Here is a 15,344-nt window from a genome sequence, read left to right on the forward strand (position 1 = left end):
GTCTACTCCTTCCATCCTCCATCCTTCTCCAGATTGTGCCTTTGAAGGCTGTCTGTAATCCGATGGCCATTTCAGTTCATCCTCTGATTCTTAGCCTTATAAAGTCCTAGTCGGCAGTAACAATAGTAACACAGAATATTATAAAAACTCAATATAATCCCCAAAGGTATTCCGTGTGTGTGCCACATATTCACAATTCCCAACGATGCCAGATCCCGATATCCCAGAATATATTCCCAACCGGATTCCCAAAGTCAATATGGAGGTAGAATCTCCAAGACAAGTCAGCCTATTTCTATAGCAACACTATGAATCCAACTACGTCCTATGTAGTGTATATTACCTGACCTGGTCTCTCTGTACAGCTGAGCTGAGGCAGGGTGCTGTGGTTCCTCCCAGCCACCAGGGGGCTCCACCACAGGCTTCTTTCCTGCTGCTCTGCTCTCTTTGGGTTCAATGCAGCTATGATACATTATAACAACAAGGCTAACCAAATGGTGGCTAAGGCTAACCCACACTAACACAGGCTAATACAAAAGCCTTAGGCTAACACACGAGCCCGGCTTGCGTAAGGCTAACCCATGCTAACCTGACTAGCACAGTCTAACAAATGCTAACCTGTTTAGCGCAGTTTAGCATGTTAAACCATTACGATGATAGCATGGCTAACTCAGGCTAACACAGGCTAGCATGCTAAACCATCATGGCGTCTGGTAAGGCACCCGGCAGAAAAACCCCCAGAAACGTCCGTCTGTGATAGAAGTTCTCTTCATACATACATCTAATCTAACTCTTCATACAGAAAATAAATCGAACTACCATAGAAACCTCTTCAGGTGCACAGCGCAGGCGGCAGAACCTAATCAGTTGGATGGGCCTTTGATAGGCGGGCACGGTTTTACACGGGACCGCACAATGCATCATTTTTTTTATGAATGTTATATAAAGACCACATGCGTTTCAAGTTTGGCCGAAGATTACAATTGATTTGCGTATGTTCAATTTTTTGTTGTTGTTGAACAGTTTAATTTTAATAATAACATTTTCATTTCTCAAAATCATTGTCACATGGTTAATCATATAAATCTGAATTAAAATGATACAAATCTTAAAAGTTAAAATGAAACCAATGCGAGAGCCTCTGCCATATGGACACATTGATACACTGTGATTCATTGGCTGCTAAAGAAATGAGAGCCTATAACTCAGAGATAGACTATAGACCAATGTAGCAGTAGGCCTATAACTCAGAGATAGACTATAGGCCAATATAGCAGTAGGCCTATAACTCAGAGATAGCCTATAGGCCAATGTAGCAGTAGGCCTATAACTCAGAGAGATAGCCTATAGGCCAATATAGCAGTAGGCCTATAACTCAGAGATAGACTATAGGCCAATATAGCAGTAGGCCTATAACTGAGAGATAGCCTATAGGCCAATGTAGCAGTAGGCCTATAACTCAGAGAGATAGCCTATAGGCCAATATAGCAGTAGGCCTATAACTCAGAGATAGACTATAGGCCAATATAGCAGTAGGCCTATAACTGAGAGATAGCCTATAGGCCAATGTAGCAGTAGACCTATAACTCAGAGATAGCCTATAGGCCAATGTAGCAGTAGACCTAAAACGTCCATCATCTACTCAGTAAAATACATATTCCTAAAGCCAACAAATAAAAACAGTCAAAAATATCCCAATAAAAATATTTATTCTTTCATTTTCAATCGCATTCATCTCTCTACTCTGCTGTCTGCCTCCCTTTCCATTGTTATTGACTTGATCATCAACTGAGTCCAGCCCAAAGGCTAGCGAACCTGCAACATTGTATCAACTAGCCTATTCCGGGCCCTCAGAGTTTCCCGCACCAGTGAGCTTCGGGACAGAAAGCAGTTTTTTCTGCCTTTTCCACTGGATATATGGGATCATCAGATCATGATATTTAGCTTTTTCACACCGAGGCTTGTTGATTATCATTGGCCAGGAGTGTTTTTTTTCAAATACCGTGAGGAACTATTATCATTCGCAATGGATGTATAAAAAAAATGTCAGACTTCATGAACTTCCTGTGTGAGGTGAGGAAAAAATGACTGAGAGGCTCAGCTGATAACAGGTGGTGGTGACGGGGTGGGTGATCAGTGGTGGACGTGGTGGCAATCAGACATCCCAAATCAGCTTTTCTACATATACACACAGCAGGCCAGGTAGGCCTACTTCTATGCATGCTCAGGTGCACACACTCCCTCAACATTATCAGGGCAGAGAAACCAGACACATGCTCCCTCAACATTATCAGGGCAGAGAAACCAGACACACGCTCCCTCAACATTATCAGGGCAGAGAAACCAGACACATGCTCTCCCTCAACATTATCAGGGCAGAGAAACCAGACACATGCTCTCCCTCAACGTTAGCAGGGAAGAGAAACCAGACACATGCTCTCCCTCAACGTTATCAGGGCAGAGAAACCAGACACATGCTCCCCCTCAATGTTATCAGGGCAGAAAAACCAGACACATGCTCTCCCTCCATGTTATCAGGGCAGAGAAACCAGACACATGCTCTCCCTCAACACTATCAGGGCAGAGAAACCAGACATGCTCTCCCTCAACACTATCAGGGCAGAGAAACCAGACACATGCTCATTGCTCACATATAGCGCTCCAAACAAAAGACAATGAAAAAATGGACAACAGGAGTAATTATATAATTTTGGCAAAACATAAATTTACTTTAAGGGAAGACAGCATCCTAACAGTGCACTGTGCACCCGCCAACTTTCCAATTCCCAAGAGGCTGAAACTAGAGCTCTGTATATAATGACTAGATGCTCATGTCTCCGCCCTAACAACGGGAGTCGTTGTCCTAATGGCAGGAAGGCAGGCGACATGCTTAGGTCTGCATATTATGCCCATAGAAACATTGGGCTTATTCTGGAGAGACTTCCTTTCTGCTGTAACTATCTCACTGGAGAAAGCATCCAATCAGCACCCCTCTGTTAATATATGTCTCTGATGCTGTCTGGCCAGAAATAGTATCACAGAGGACACAGATGAGACAGAGGAGACAGAAGACACAACGGAGACAGAGGAGAAAGACAGAGGGGACAGAGGAGACAGACAGAGGGGACAGAGGAGACAGACAGAGGGGACAGACAGAGGAGAAAGACAGAGGGGACAGAGGAGACAGAGGGGACAGACAGAGGGGACAGAGGAGACAGAGGGGACAGAGGAGACAGAGGGGACAGAGGAGACAGAGGGGACAGAGGAGACAGACAGAGGGGACAGAGGGGTGCTGTTTCTGTCACTCGGATGCTTTATCTGAGATTGATGGGTCTTTGTGTTGGCGTGCGTCTCGGTCAAATAAATGATCAATATTTAATTTGTACGGGAAAGGAGGTACGGTAGTGTGGGCCGCCTGAGGCACCGGCCATAATGCTCTGCTGGTGCATGAGAACGTATCAACAACTAGAACCTTCAGAAAGACCCTCAGAACTACGATTTAAAAAGACCTGTTGTATATGAGAACGCTAAACACTACAGCAGGAACACACACACACACACACACACACACACTGGCGTTATTTAGTGTTGTGTGTGAGTGACACAGAGTGTGCAAAGCGTTGACACACACACACACACACACTCTGTTCCGTATTCAATTACACAATGACAGAGACAGAAGCATGCAGACACACACACATGCCTCAGTCCATATAGCTACATTATACACCATGTCATGTAGTGTAGTAGCATCAGTTATAACAGCAGTATGTAGTGTTATGACAGGTCATAGCCTGTCAGCTGGATATGCAGTGTCCTTATAGGAAGGTTGTCTGTGTGTGGGGTCAGGGGTGAGAGGTCACACAGGGGTCTCCTTGCTCTTCAGATCGGGGGCACTAAACTGCCTCTTCATGCGAGGGGGGGTGCTGTACCCCTCCTGGAACCACCCGACACCACCTCCTCGTCCCTGTGGAGAAACGTGGCCCCCTGGTGGAGGGTTGTGGCTGCGTGGCAGGCTGCTGCTGTGGTAGAGGTGTTGGTGAGGTGGGATGTAGTAGGGGTGATGGTACCCTCCTCCTCCTCCTCCTCCTCCCCCCTGCTGAAACCTCCCTCCTTCTCCTCTCTGATCCCTCTCTCTTCCTCTTCCCTCCATCCCTCCTCCTCCTCCTCCTCCACGATAACGCGGTCGCCCCTGGTGACCACCTCCGTTGTTGTTGGGGTTGCCGTGGTAGTTGTTTCCCTGGTGATTGTTGTTGTTGCCCTGCGGGGAGCTGTCCAGGGAGTTCCGCCTATATCGCCACGGAGGCGGACCCTGCTGTTGCCCGGGAACTGGGAAGTGTGGGTTCACGTGGTTACTGTTGCTACGGTGCTGTTGTGGTTGTTGCCAGGTACGGTGTGGGGAAGGGGTGTGGCCTCTAGGGACCATCTGGAAGGGGAGTGGGAGGAGAGCAGCAGGAGGAGGAGAGGGAGTTGCTTTACCACCTCCTCCCTCTGCCCGCTCTTCCCACTCTCCATCTATCCCCCCCTCCCCCAGCATCATCAGGGCAGTGGCAGGGCTCCATGAGAGACGGTGGTGGGGGTTGCTCTTGAAGGGGAACTTCAGTTTACAGTCCTGTGGGGGGATGAAGCGGCCGGTCCCGGGGAGGTGGACCACAGGGGGGGGGTGCACTGGGACCAGAGGGGTGTTGGGGGTTGGGGAGTTCTGGGTGTTCTGGAGGAGGAGAAAGATAGAATGGTTTATATTCTGCGCCACAGGGACTATACTACAGGGCCCCCTGGTGGAGCTGCGTCACAGGGACAACACTACAGGACTACAGGGCCCCCTGGTGGAGCTGCGTCACAGGGACTATACTACAGGGCCCCCTGGCGGAGCTGCGTCACAGGGACTATACTACAGGGCTCCCTGGTGGAGCTGCGTCACAGGGACTATATTACAGGGCCCCCTGGTGGAGCTGCGTCACAGGGACTATATTACAGGGCCCCCTGCTGGAGCTGGTGGAGCTGCGTCACAAGGACTATACTACAGGGCCCCCTGGTGGAGCTGCGTCACAGGGACTATACTACAGGGCCCCCTGGTGGAGATGCGTCACAGGGACTATACTACAGGGCCCCCTGGTGGAGCTGGTGGAGCTGCGTCACAAGGACTATACTACAGGGCCCCCTGGTGGAGCTGCGTCACAGGGACTATACTACAGGGCCCCCTGGTGGAGCTGCGTCACTAGGGACTATACTACAGGGCCCCCTGGTGGAGCTGCGTCACAGGGACTATACTACAGAGGGTGTATTCTAACCTGTCTGAGTCTTTTAGTAATATTCTGTTGTTGAAGGTTCTGTATTCGGGTCTGCTCCTGTTTCAGCCACCTCATCCTCCCTCGTCTAAAGGCTGGGTCGTCTGTCATCAGCTTAACTACTCTCTTCTCATTGGGTGGATTGGGCTGTCCGTCATCATCGGCCCCGTCACCATCACATTGGGAACCGCCCCCTTCCTCGTCGTCATTTTCCATGTCCTCCTCCTGAGAAGAGATGAGAGAGAAACAGAGAAGAGATGAGAGAGAGAGAAACAGAGGAGAGAGAGTGGGGATGAGAGAGAGACGGGGGTGAGAGAGAGGTATATATAGTGTGTGTGTGTGTGTGTGTGTGTATACAGTGCCTTCCAAAAGTATTCAGACCCCTTGACTTTTTCCACTTTGTTACGTTACAACCTTATTCTAAAATGCATTAAACAGTTTTCCTCATCACACAATACCTCATAATGACAAACCAAAATGTTTGCAAATTTATGAAAACATCAATACCTATTTTACATAAGTATTCAGATCCTTTGCTATGAGATTCTAAATTGAGCTCAGGTGCATCCTGTTTCCATTGATCATCCTTGAGATGTTTCTACAACATGATTGGAGTCCACCTGTGGTAAATTCAATTGATTGGACATGATTTGGAAAGGCACACACCTGTCTATATAAGATCCCACAGTTGAGAGTGCACGTCAGAGCAAAAACCAAGCCATGAGGTCGAAGGAATTGTCCGTAGATTGTGTCGAGGCACAGATCTGGGGAAGGGTACCAAAAAATGTCTGCAGCATTGGTAGAGTGGCCTGACGGAAGCCACTCCTCAGTAAAAGGCACATGACCGCCCGCTTGGAGTTTGCCAAAAGGCACCTAAAGACTCTCAGACCATGAGAAACAAGATTCTCTGGTCTGATGAAACCAAGATTTAACTATTTGGCCTGAATGCCAAGTGTCACGTCTGGAGGAAACCTGGCACCATCCCTACGGTGAAGCATGGTGGTGGCAGCATCAAGCTTTGGGGATGTTTTTCAGTGGCAGGGACTGGGAGACTAGTCAGGATCGAGGGAAAGATGAACAGAGCAAAGTACAGAGATCTCCTTGATGAAAACCTGCTCCAGAGCACTCAGGACCTCAGACTGGGGTGAAGGTTCACCTTCCAACAGGACAACGACCCTAAGCACACAGCCAAGACAACGCAGGAGTGGCTTCTGGACAAGTCTCCGAATGTCCTTGAGTGGCCCAGCCAGAGCCTGGACTTCAACCCGATCGAACATCTCTGGAGAGACCTGAAAATAGCTGTGCAGCAACACTTCCCATCCAACCTGACAGAGCTTGAGAGGATCTGCAGAGAAGAATGGGAGAAACTCCCCAAATACAGGTGTGCCAAGCTTGTAGCGTCATACCCAAGAAGACTCGAGGCTGTAATCACTGTCAAAGGTGCTTCAACAAAGTACTGAGTAAAGGATCTGAATACTGTACATTCACCAGATAAATACCAAATACCAAACTTATGTAAATGTGATATCATTATTACTTTTTTTGTTACATTTGCAAAAATGTCTAAAAACCTGGTTTTTGCTCACCTATAAAGAAAATGAGAATTAAAAACAGATTCCTGGTACGACCGTGATCTGGCAGAGTTACTCCACCTCAAGAATTCCATTTGGCGAAAGGCTCGGCACACACATACTCAGGCTGACTGGCTCTCGTTCAGGCAAATGAGAAGTAAGTGCACTCAGGCTATCTGGAAGGCCAAAGTTAGTTACTATAAGCAGCAGTTCTCTCTCTGTGGGTCTAACCCCAAGAAGATCTGGAAAACGGTTAAAGACCTGGAGAATAAACCCTCCTCCTCACAGCTGCCCCTTAATGTTGATGATGTGGTTGTTACTGACAAGAAGCACATGGCTGAGCTCTTTAATCACCACTTCATTAAGTCAGGATTCCTATTTGACTCAGCCATGCCTCCTTGCCCGTCCAACATTTCCTCATCTCCCACCCCTTCTAATGCGACTATCCCCGATGCTTCTCCCTCTTTTTCCCCTGCCCCGCTACAAAGTTTCTCCCTGCAGGCAGTCACTGAGTCCGAGGTGCTAAAAGAGCTCCTTAAACTTGACCCCCCAAAAAACATTTTTGCTACCCCTTTCATCACCAAGCCTGTCTCTCCTCTCTGGGGAGGTTCCCATTGCTTGGAAGGCAGCCACAGTTCGTCCTTTATTTAAAGGGGGAGATCAAGCTGATCCTAACTGTTATAGGCCTATTTCTATTTTGCCCTGTTTATCAAAAGTGTTGGAAAAACTTGTCAATAATCAACTGACTGGCTTTCTTGATGTCTATAGTATTCTCTCTGGTATGCAGTCTGGTTTCTGCTCAGGTTATGGATGTGCAACCTTAAAGGTCCTCAATGATGTCACCATTGACCTTTTATCTCCATCTCTTCATTCAAAGAATCAATCATGGACGCTCTTACTGACAGTTGTGGCTGCTTTGCGTGATGTATTGTTGTCTCTACCTTCTTGCCCTTTGTGCTGTTGTCTGTGTCCAATAATGTTGCTACCATGCTGTGTTGCTACCATGCTGTGTTGCTACCATGCTGTGTTGCTACCATGCTGTGTTGCTACCATGCTGTGTTGCTACCATGCTGTGTTGCTACCATGCTGTGTTGCTACCATGCTGTGTTGTCATGTGGTGTTGCTACCATGCTGTGTTGCTACCATGCTGTGTTGCTACCATGCTGTGTTGCTACCATGCTGTGTTGCTACCATGCTGTGTTGTCATGTGGTGTTGCTACCATGCTGTGTTGCTACCATGCTGTGTTGCTACCATGCTGTGTTGTCATGTGGTGTTGCTACCATGCTGTGTTGCTACCATGTTGTGTTGTCATGTGGTGTTGCTACCATGCTGTGTTGCTACCATGCTGTGTTGCTACCATGCTGTGTTGCTACCATGCTGTGTTGCTACCATGCTGTGTTGTCATGTGGTGTTGCTACCATGCTGTGTTGCTACCATGCTGTGTTGCTACCATGCTGTGTTGTCATGTGGTGTTGCTACCATGCTGTGTTGCTACCATGTTGTGTTGTCATGTGGTGTTGCTACCATGCTGTGTTGCTACCATGCTGTGTTGCTACCATGCTGTGTTGCTACCATGCTGTGTTGCTACCATGCTGTGTTGTCATGTGGTGTTGCTACCATGCTGTGTTGCTACCATGCTGTGTTGCTACCATGCTGTGTTGTCATGTGGTGTTGCTACCATGCTGTGTTGCTACCATGCTGTGTTGCTACCATGCTGTGTTGCTACCATGCTGTGTTGCTACCATGCTGTGTTGCTACCATGTTGTGTTGTCATGTGGTGTTGCTACCATGCTGTGTTGCTACCATGCTGTGTTGCTACCATGCTGTGTTGCTACCATGTTGTGTTGTCATGTGGTGTTGCTACCATGCTGTGTTGCTACCATGCTGTGTTGTCATGTGGTGTTGCTACCATGCTGTGTTGCTACCATGCTGTGTTGCTACCATGCTGTGTTGCTACCATGCTGTGTTGCTACCATGCTGTGTTGCTACCATGCTGTGTTGCTACCATGCTGTGTTGCTACCATGCTGTGTTGCTACCATGCTGTGTTGTCATGTGTTGTTGTCTTAGGTCTCTCTTTATGCAGTGTTGTGGTGTCTCTCTTGTCGTGATGTGTTTTGTCCAATATTTATATTTATATTTTAATCCCAACCCCGTCCCCACAGGAGGCCTTTTGGTAAATAAGAATTTGTTCTTAACTGATTAAATAAAGATTAAATAAAAAAATGTAAAGGTATGGTGTCCAGTGTGTTGGTGTGGTGTCCGGTGTGTTGGTGTGGTGTCCGGTGTGTTGGTGTGGTGTCCAGTGTGTTGGTGTGGTGTCCAGTGTGTTGGTGTGGTGTCCAGTGTGTTGGTGTGGTGTCCAGTGTGGTGTCCGGTGTGTTGGTGTGGTGTCCAGTGTGTTGGTGTGGTGTCCAGTGTGTTGGTGTGGTGTCCAGTGTGTTGGTGTGGTGTCCAGTGTGTTGGTGTGGTGTCCAGTGTGTTGGTGTGGTGTCCAGTGTGTTGTTATGGTGTCCAGTGTTGGTGTGGCGTCCGGTGTGTTGGTGTGGCGTCCGGTGTGTTGGTGTGGCGTCCGGTGTGTTGGTGTGGCGTCCGGTGTGTTGGTGTGGCGTCCGGTGTGTTGGTGTGGCGTCCGGTGTGTTGGTGTGGCGTCCGGTGTGTTGGTGTGGTGTCCGGTGTGTTGGTGTGGCGTCCAGTGTGTTGGTGTGGCGTCCGGTGTGTTGGTGTGGCGTCCGGTGTGTTGGTGTGGTGTCCAGTGTGTTGGTGTGGTGTCCAGTGTGTTGGTGTGGTGTCCAGTGTGTTGGTGTGGTGTCCAGTGTGGTGTCCAGTGTGTTGGTGTGGTGTCCAGTGTGGTGTCCAGTGTGGTGTCCAGTGTGGTGTCCAGTGTGGTGTCCAGTGTGGTGTCCGGTGTGTTGGTGTGGTGTCCGGTGTGTTGGTGTGGTGTCCGGTGTGTTGGTGTGGTGTCCGGTGTGTTGGTGTGGTGTCCGGTGTGTTGGTGTGGTGTCCGGTGTGTTGGTGTGGTGTCCGGTGTGTTGGTGTGGTGTCCGGTGTGTTGGTGTGGTGTCCGGTGTGGTGTCCAGGGTGTTGGTGTGGTGTCCAGGGTGTTGGTGTGGTGTCCAGGGTGTTGGTGTGGTGTCCAGGGTGTTGGTGTGGTGTCCGGTGTGTTGGTGTGGTGTCCGGTGTGTTGGTGTGGTGTCCAGTGTGTTGGTATGGTGTCCAGTGTGTTGGTATGGTGTCCAGTGAGTTGGTATGGTGTCCAGTGTGTTGGTGTGGTGTCCAGTGTGTTGGTGTGGTGTCCAGTGTGTTGGTGTGGTGTCCAGTGTGTTGGTGTGGTGTCCAGTGTGTTGGTGTGGTGTCCAGTGTGTTGGTGTGGTGTCCAGTGTGTTGGTGTGGTGTCCAGTGTGTTGGTATGGTGTCCAGTGTGTTGGTATGGTGTCCAGTGAGTTGGTATGGTGTCCAGTGTGTTGGTGTGGTGTCCAGTGTGTTGGTGTGGTGTCCAGTGTGTTGGTGTGGTGTCCAGTGTGTTGGTGTGGTGTCCAGTGTGTTGGTGTGGTGTCCAGTGTGTTGGTGTGGTGTCCAGTGTGTTGGTGTGGTGTCCAGTGTGTTGGTGTGGTGTCCAGTGTGTTGGTGTGGTGTCCAGTGTGGTGTCCGGTGTGTTGGTGTGGTGTCCAGTGTGGTGTCCAGTGTGTTGGTGTGGTGTCCAGTGTGGTGTCCAGTGTGTTGGTGTGGTGTCCAGTGTGGTGTCCAGTGTGGTGTCCAGTGTGGTGTCCAGTGTGGTGTCCAGTGTGGTGTCCAGTGTGTTGGTGTGGTGTCCGGTGTGTTGGTGTGGTGTCCGGTGTGTTGGTGTGGTGTCCGGTGTGTTGGTGTGGTGTCCGGTGTGTTGGTGTGGTGTCCGGTGTGTTGGTGTGGTGTCCGGTGTGTTGGTGTGGTGTCCGGTGTGTTGGTGTGGTGTCCGGTGTGTTGGTGTGGTGTCCGGTGTGTTGGTGTGGTGTCCGGTGTGTTGGTGTGGTGTCCAGTGTGTTGGTGTGGTGTCCAGTGTGTTGGTGTGGTGTCCAGTGTGGTGTCCAGTGTGGTGTCCAGTGTGTTGGTATGGTGTCCAGTGTGTTGGTGTGGTGTCCAGTGTGTTGGTGTGGTGTCCAGTGTGTTGGTGTGGTGTCCAGTGTGTTGGTGTGGTGTCCAGTGTGGTGTCCGGTGTGTTGGTGTGGTGTCCAGTGTGGTGTCCAGTGTGTTGGTGTGGTGTCCGGTGTGTTGGTGTGGTGTCCGGTGTGTTGGTGTGGTGTCCGGTGTGTTGGTGTGGTGTCCGGTGTGTTGGTGTGGTGTCCGGTGTGTTGGTGTGGTGTCCGGTGTGTTGGTGTGGTGTCCAGGGTGTGTTGGTGTGGTGTCCGGTGTGTTGGTGTGGTGTCCGGTGTGTTGGTGTGGTGTCCGGTGTGTTGGTGTGGTGTCCGGTGTGTTGGTGTGGTGTCCAGTGTGTTGGTGTGTTGGTGTGGTGTCCGGTGTGTTGGTGTGGTGTCCGGTGTGTTGGTGTGGTGTCCGGTGTGTTGGTGTGGTGTCCGGTGTGTTGGTGTGGTGTCCGGTGTGGTGTCCGGTGTGTTGGTGTGGTGTCCGGTGTGTTGGTGTGGTGTCCGGTGTGTTGGTGTGGTGTCCGGTGTGTTGGTGTGGTGTCCTGTGTGTTGGTGTGGTGTCCGGTGTGTTGGTGTGGTGTCCGGTGTGTTGGTGTCCGGTGTGTTGGTGTGGTGTCCGGTGTGTTGGTGTGGTGTCCGGTGTGTTGGTGTGGTGTCCGGTGTGTTGGTGTGGTGTCCGGTGTGTTGGTGTGGTGTCCGGTGTGTTGGTGTGGTGTCCGGTGTGTTGGTGTGGTGTCCGGTGTGTTGGTGTGGTGTCCGGTGTGTTGGTGTGGTGTCCGGTGTGTTGGTGTGGTGTCCGGTGTGGTGTCCAGTGTGTTGGTGTGGTGTCCAGTGTGGTGTCCAGTGTGTTGGTGTGGTGTCCGGTGTGTTGGTGTGGTGTCCGGTGTGTTGGTGTGGTGTCCGGTGTGTTGGTGTGGTGTCCGGTGTGTTGGTGTGGTGTCCGGTGTGTCCAGTGTGGTGTCCGGTGCGTTGGTGTGGTGTCCGGTGCGTTGGTGTGGTGTCCGGTGTGTTGGTGTGGTGTCCGGTGTGTTGGTGTGGTGTCCGGTGTGTTGGTGTGGTGTCCGGTGTGTTGGTGTGGTGTCCGGTGTGTTGGTGTGGTGTCCAGTGTGTTGGTGTGGTGTCCAGTGTGTTGGTGTGGTGTCCAGTGTGTTGGTGTGGTGTCCAGTGTGTTGGTGTGGTGTCCAGTGTGTTGGTGTGGTGTCCAGTGTGTTGGTGTGGTGTCCAGTGTGTTGGTGTGGTGTCCAGTGTGTTGGTGTGGTGTCCAGTGTGTTGGTGTGGTGTCCAGTGTGTTGGTGTGGTGTCCAGTGTGTCCAGTGTGGTGTCCAGTGTATCTCTCTACCTGTCCAGTAGGTATTATGCTCTCCATTTTGACCATCCTGTCTCTCAGAGCTTTGATCTCTTCATCCTTCACAAACAATCACAATTAGAATCAGAATCACAATTAGAATCAGAATCAGTACTGCTATGCAATAAATGTTACTAGGATTTATCTTGGTTTTGTACTACAATCATCCACATCAACAAGTGTGAGAGAGAGAGACAGAGACAGAGACAGAGAGAGACACAGAGAGAGAAAGACACAGAGAGAGAGAAAGACACAGAGAGAGAGAAAGACACAGAGAGAGAAAGACACAGAGAGAGATACAGAGAGAGAGAGAAAGACACAGAGAGAGAGAGAGAGAGAGAGAGAGAGAGAGAGACAGAGAGAGACAGAGAGAGACAGAGAGAGAGAGAAAGACACAGAGAGAGAGAGAAAGACACAGAGAGAGAGAAAGACACAGAGAGAGAGAAAGACACAGAGAGAGATACAGAGAGAGAGAGAAAGACACAGAGACAGAGACAGAGAGAGAAAGACACAGAGAGAGAGAAAGACACAGAGAGAGATACAGAGAGAGAGAGAGAGAGAGAGAGAGAGAGCGAGAGACAGAGACAGAGAGAGACAGAGAGAGAGAGAAAGACACAGAGAGAGAGAAAGACACAGAGAGAGAGAAAGACACAGAGAGAGAGAAAGACACAGAGAGAGATACAGAGAGAGAGATAGAGAGAGCGAGAGAGAGAGAGAGAAAGAGAGCGAGAGACAGAGACAGAGAGAGACAGAGAGAGAGAGAAAGACACAGAGAGAGAGAAAGACACAGAGAGAGAGAAAGACACAGAGAGAGAGAAAGACACAGAGACAGAGACAGAGACAGAGAGACAGAGAGAGAGAGAAAGACACAGAGAGAGAAAGACACAGAGAGAAAGACACAGAGACAGAGACAGAGAGAGAGAGAAAGACACAGAGAGAGAGAACGACACAGAGAGAGAGAAAGACACAGAGAGAGAGAAAGACACAGAGAGAGAGAACGACACAGAGAGAGAGAAAGACACAGAGAGAGAGAGAGACACAGAGACCGGGAGAGATGAGGGAGACACACACACAGAGAGCGAGAGAGAGATTACTGTGAGACTTTAAAAGTCTATAAACGTACACTCAGAACCAAAATAGCACAGCACAACAGCAAGCAGCTGACACTAATTGAGGAGTCCATAAAAAGAGAGACATACCTTCATATTATTCTGAATCTTTACTTCCTGTAGAACATCCGTCAGCCTATCGATATGAGCCTTCAGGTCGTACACACCCCCAGGCCCTGGCGCCGCCCCTCCCTCCTCCACCTCCTCCCTCCTGTCCTCCCCTATCCCCACGGTGTCCCAGACATCCTGTGCTACGGCCCTCCAGCTGTCGGCCTCAGTGTTGTCTTTCTTAGAATACATCCTGGTCAACTCCTTCATCTTCACAATGGACAGCGCCTCGATCTCCTGACGAGAGTGACGGAAATCACCCAACGCAACCTATAGGGAGAGACACAGAGTCCAGGGTTAACATGTATCTATTCACCCCACATCATTACAGCTGTGAATCATTACAGCTGTGAATCATTTGGAAGAACCATTGGAAGCCATTACAGCTGTGAATCATTTGGAAGAACCATTGGAAGCCATTACAGCTGTGAATCATTACAGCTGTGAATCATTTGGAAGAACCATTGGAAGCCATTACAGCTGTGAATCATTTGGAAGAACCATTGGAAGCCATTACAGCTGTGAATCATTACAGCTGTGAATCATTTGGAAGAACCATTGGAAGCCATTACAGCTGTGAATCATTACAGCTGTGAATCATTTGGAAGAACCATTGGAAGCCATTACAGCCGTGAATCATTTAAATTGAGATTCAACTCTGGACAACTTTGATTCCACTGTTTATGTCTAAATTGCTCTAAAATGTTTTCAGCAGATGTAAATCAGGACTAAGACTAGACCACTCAGGAACTCAACACCTTTTAGACTAGACCACTCAGTAAGCTCAACACCTTTTAGACTAGACCACTCAGTAAGCTCAACACCTTTTAGACTAGACCACTCAGTAACTCAACACCTTTTAGACTAGACCACTCAGTAACTCAACACCTTTTAGACTAGACCACTCAGTAACTCAACACCTTTTAGACTAGACCACTCAGGAACTCAACACCTTTTAGACTAGACCACTCAGGAACTCAACACCTTTTAGACTAGACCACTCAGTAACTCAACACCTTATAGACTAGACCACTCAGTAACTCAACACCTTATAGACTAGACCACTCAGTAACTCAACACCTTATAGACTAGACCACTAGGGAACTCAACACCTTTTAGACTAGACCACTCAGTAACTCAACACCTTATAGACTAGACCACTCAACACCTTTTAGACTAGACCACTCAGGAACTCAACACCTTATAGACTAGACCACTCAACACCTTTTAGACTAGACCACTCAGGAACTCAACACCTTTTAGACTAGACCACTCAGTAAGCTCAACACCTTTTAGACTAGACCACTCAGTAAGCTCAACACCTTTTAGACTAGACCACTCAGTAACTCAACACCTTTTGAGACTAGACCACTCAGGAACTCACACCTTTAGACTAGACCACTCAGGAACTCAACACCTTTTAGACTAGACCACTCAGGAACTCAACACCTTTTAGACTAGACCACTCAGTAACTCAACACCTTTTAGACTAGACCACTCAGTAACTCAACACCTTTTAGACTACTCAGTAACTCAACACCTTTTAGACTAGACCACTCAGTAACTCAACACCTTTTAGACTACTCAGTAACTCAACACCTTTTAGACTACTCAGTAACTCAACACCTTTTAGACTAGACCACTCAGGAACTCAACACCTTTTAGACTAGACCACTCAGTAACTCAACACCTTTTAGACTAGACCACTAGGGGACTCAACACCTTTTAGACTAGACCACTCAGGAACTCAACACCTTTTAGACTAGACCACTAGGGGACTCAACACCTTTTAGACTAGACGAA

The 15,344-nt window shown here is 49.1% G+C and overlaps 1 protein-coding gene across 1 annotated transcript; it reads right to left on the reverse strand.

Moving 5' to 3' along the window:
- Positions 1-3,196: 3,196 nt before the first annotated feature.
- si:ch73-375g18.1 (kinesin-like protein KIF1C) lies at positions 3,197-13,811 on the reverse strand (the record flags this gene model as incomplete). The annotated part of the gene is made up of 4 exons (XM_038987517.1): positions 3,197-4,711; positions 5,292-5,513; positions 12,319-12,384; positions 13,524-13,811. Coding segments are annotated over 4 exons (1,428 nt in total), but the record flags the coding sequence as incomplete, so codon positions are not given.
- Between the last annotated feature and the right edge of the window lie 1,533 nt (positions 13,812-15,344).

This window comes from Salvelinus namaycush, unplaced genomic scaffold, assembly GCF_016432855.1.
Source record: "Salvelinus namaycush isolate Seneca unplaced genomic scaffold, SaNama_1.0 Scaffold753, whole genome shotgun sequence".
In the NCBI taxonomy this organism is placed as follows: Eukaryota; Metazoa; Chordata; class Actinopteri; order Salmoniformes; family Salmonidae; genus Salvelinus; species Salvelinus namaycush.